The 4,027-nt window shown below is 32.9% G+C and overlaps 1 protein-coding gene across 1 annotated transcript; it reads right to left on the reverse strand.

Annotated features, from left to right (window-relative positions):
* Positions 1-517: 517 nt before the first annotated feature.
* LOC128034978 (50S ribosomal protein L2, chloroplastic-like) lies at positions 518-1,171 on the reverse strand. The gene has a single exon (XM_052624607.1). The coding sequence runs from the start codon at positions 1,169-1,171 to the stop codon at positions 770-772; it is 402 nt and encodes a 133-aa protein (XP_052480567.1). The 3' UTR covers positions 518-769.
* Between the last annotated feature and the right edge of the window lie 2,856 nt (positions 1,172-4,027).

Consider the following 4,027-nt stretch of genomic DNA (forward strand, 5'->3'; position numbering starts at 1 on the left):
TTTGCAATCGGTTTTTAACAAAGACCACGCTCTAGCTAATTGTCTACCCTTTCCAAGTGTGATTTCTATGTTATGTATGGTCGTGCCTAAGGGCATATCAGTTGAAGTAGATTCTTCTTTTTTATTGATCAATCAAAACCCCTTCCCAAACTGTACAAGCTTCTTCCAAAGCATACGGCTTTTTGGATTTAGATGATGATATCTATACAGATAGATTCGTATAATTCTTATATATATTGCACAATGAAGTACCATATGAGTGGATATATAGGAATCCAAATCTATTGAACCACTCATGTTATGATCTTCTACATCATAGGTTTTCCCGTTCCGTCATCTGGCTTATGTTCTTCATGTAGCATTCAGACCGAATGACACTATGAAATTACGTCGATACTTCCACATATTATGGGTAACATAGGAGACATCTCTATTTTTTCCCCGGGGAATCTTTCGAATTACCACTGCTTAGCTTTCAATTCGCCTCTAACCATCAAATGAAATGTGAATAACCCGTCCTCCTCTATTTGAAACAAGGGGTGCTTCTGGTTCTGTCGGTGCTTAAAACAATTTTGTCTTCTCCATATTACTATATCTCTAGAGTCAATAATTTTATATGAGGAACTACTGAACTCAATCACTTGCTGCCGTTACTCTTCAGTTTTCTGTTGAGGTCTATCCTGTAGAGGTACTCAAATTGGATCAGTGATCGATTTTTAGGTTTTGTCGTAAACATAATTGGTTCCTTCCAATTACGTAAATCAATAGTTCAAACAGCACTCAAAGGTAGGGCATTTCCCATTTTTATAGGAACTTCTATACCAGAAACAATGGTATCTCCAATTATGGCCCCTCTGGGATGTAAAATATATCTCTTCTCACCATCCCCATAGTGTATGAGACAAATGTATGCATTTTGATTAGGGTCGTATTCTATGGTTACGATTCTACCATATATGTCTTTTTCATTTCGTAGAAAATCAGTTTTACGGTACAGACGCTTATGACATCCCCCTCTATGCCTTGCGGTAATGATTCCTCTGGCATTATGACCTTTACCACAACGATGCTGTCCATAGATCAAATTATTTCTTAGATTGGATTTCACTTGACTGTCTACGGCTCCATTGCGTGTGCCTGGGGTAGAAGTTTTGAATAAATGTATCGCCATGCTATTAAGTATTTTCATTTAAGTTCTTTTCGTTCTAAGAGGTGGAATAGAATAACCCGGTTGAAGTGTAATGATCATACGCATGTAATGCATTGTATGTCCCATAATAGGTCCCATTCTTCTACCCTTTCCGGGGAGTCGATGACTATTCATAGCTATTACCTTGACACCAAAGAAGAGTTCGACCCAATGCTTTATTTCTATCCTAGTTGATCCTGATTCGACATTAGAAGTATATTGAGTTTTCACCAATAACCGAATACTTTTGTCTGTAACTACTACATATTTGATTCCATCCATAAATTTATTTTCTTCTCTATGAGTTCGAGTCTTAATAAGAATGCTAGTTCTTACTGTTCATATGTTATGATATGAATATACCACACCAATTCGTTATGTATAGATGATGAAATTCCATTGATATAGAGCCAATTCCAATAGACTTATTGGAGGGTTCCATTGGCGTGCACCTAGTAGGAATTGAACCTACGAATTCGTCAATTATGAGTTGGGCGTTTTAACCATTCAGCCATGGATGCTTAGCGGGGATCCTCGTACATGGTGAATAACCAAATTCCAATTGAAATGAAATCTTTAGGATAAATCAATGCAATTTAGGAGGAATCAATGAAAGGACATCAATTCAAATCCTGGATTTTCGAATTGAGAGAGATATTGAGAGAGATCAAGAATTCTCACTATTTCTTAGATTCATGGACCCAATTCGATTCAGTGGGATCTTTCATTTACATTTTTTTCACCAAGAACGTTTTATAAAACTATAGGACCCCCGAATTTAGAGTATCCTACTTTCACGTAATTCACAAGGTTCAACAAGCAATCGATATTTCACGATCAAGGGTGTAGTACTATTTGTAGTAGCGGTCCTTATATATCATATTAACAATCGAAATATGGTTGAAAGAAAAAATCTCTATTTGACAGGGCTTCTTCCTATACCTATGAATTCCATTGGACCTAGAAATAACTCCTGATATAGCAGTAAAAGCAAGACGTGTAGGTGGATCGACTCATCAAGTTCCCATTGAAATAGGATCTACACAAGGAAAAGCACTTGCCATTCGTTGGTTATTAAAGGCATCCCAAAAACGTCAGCGTCGAAATATGGCTTTCAAATTAAGTTCCGAATTAGTGGATGCTGCCAAAGGGAGGGGTAATGCCATACGCAAAAAGGAAGAGACTCATAGAATGGCAGAAGCAAATAGACAATATAACTATTTAGAAATCAACTTTTGCAGCTTTTGCAATTTAGTCCTTTTTTAATTAATTAACTATTTAAACGTTAAAATTTATTAACCAAATTTTAATATAACAATAATAACACTCCGTAAATATGTAATAAAATATTTATGGGCTCGATTTATAAAAACGAGATCTTGATACCTCATTTTCTAAAACCACTTGACTTTAAGGTTTGACCACGTGAACCTAATTACTCATTCAAATAACATAATTTATCAAATCAAAATTTATTATAATCTATATTTGACTCGTAAATATTAAATAATAATATTTACAAACTCATCGAATTTGTGGCCCCGAAACTACTGTTTTCGATATCACTAAAAAATGGGCTATTACATACGAAGTTACTGTTTAGATATATGAAGGTTCAGTGTAGAAATTTTAAAGTTTGAATAACTAATTAATTAAAAAGGACTAATTTGTAAAAAGATGTAAAATCTAGCCATTATTGAATTATAGTGGTTAGATGGTTTAATTTTTAAATGATGGAGGTTTTATATTGCAATTATACCATGTTATTAATTACTAGACGGTTATAGGTTTGTGTTTAGTTCAAATGTAAGTTTAAATAAGAGGAAAACTAGTAATTAAGTAAATAAAACTTAAGTAAAGTAAAATAAAATTTTATCATCATCTTCTTTAGCACAGACTCCACCAAAAATGGGAAAGAAAAAACCCCATAGATGGATTTTGAAGGTTCAGCCATTGCTAGTGTTGCATGTAAGTTCGTTTTGAATTTGTTTCTCGTAATGTTTATGCTTTTGTAATCGTTGTAGCTTAGTTAAAATTCTACAGACTTACCATGAGTGATGTGAATGTGCTTTGAATTTGGTTGATAGAATATTAAGCTTGGTTGTTAAATATAAGTATTTTGTTAAGTGATTTTTAGTAATGTTAATGTTAAAGGATTAATTTATTAAAAGAGTAAAATTCATGGGATTTAATGTAAAATTTTGATGAGTATAGGCTATTTAGAAATCCTATAAAATTAGCTAACCTAAATTTTATCTAAAATGGTAAATTTGCAAGTTTCGGGTTTAGGGACTAAATCGTATAAAATTTAAAACATTGGGGGTAATTTTGTAAATTTCTTATTGATAAGGGTTATAAGTTGAATTAATTATATTATGTTATTTGAATGGTTTAATTGAATAAAATTATTATTTAGATCAAGAAACGATCCAAATGGGACAAAATCGAAGAAAAGTTAAGTGTTGGATTAGTCGTCGGCTTCGTTTTTACAACTGTACTTGTCGAGGTAAGTTCGTATAAGGATTAAAATCATTATTTTCTATTTTGGATGGATGTAAATAAATATTTATGCTATGTTTAAATTAAATGGATAAAAATGTGATAAATTATTATTATGGATCAACTAGAGCAATTAATCAAATTAAAGGATATATTTGAAAATGTGCATTTCATATATGTATAATGTAATGGCATGTTATACTGAAATCAAAGGATATGAGCAAGGAAATGTCCCGTTTGAACCTTGGGAATTCATAGGATACAAATGTCATGTCATTAGGGATTATATGGTTTTGGGTGCTGGTCTTGGATGTCCTACCAATGGCTAAGGTCTTGCAT

The sequence above is a fragment of the Gossypium raimondii genome, chromosome 11, assembly GCF_025698545.1.
Source record: "Gossypium raimondii isolate GPD5lz chromosome 11, ASM2569854v1, whole genome shotgun sequence".
NCBI classification, from domain to species: Eukaryota; Viridiplantae; Streptophyta; class Magnoliopsida; order Malvales; family Malvaceae; genus Gossypium; species Gossypium raimondii.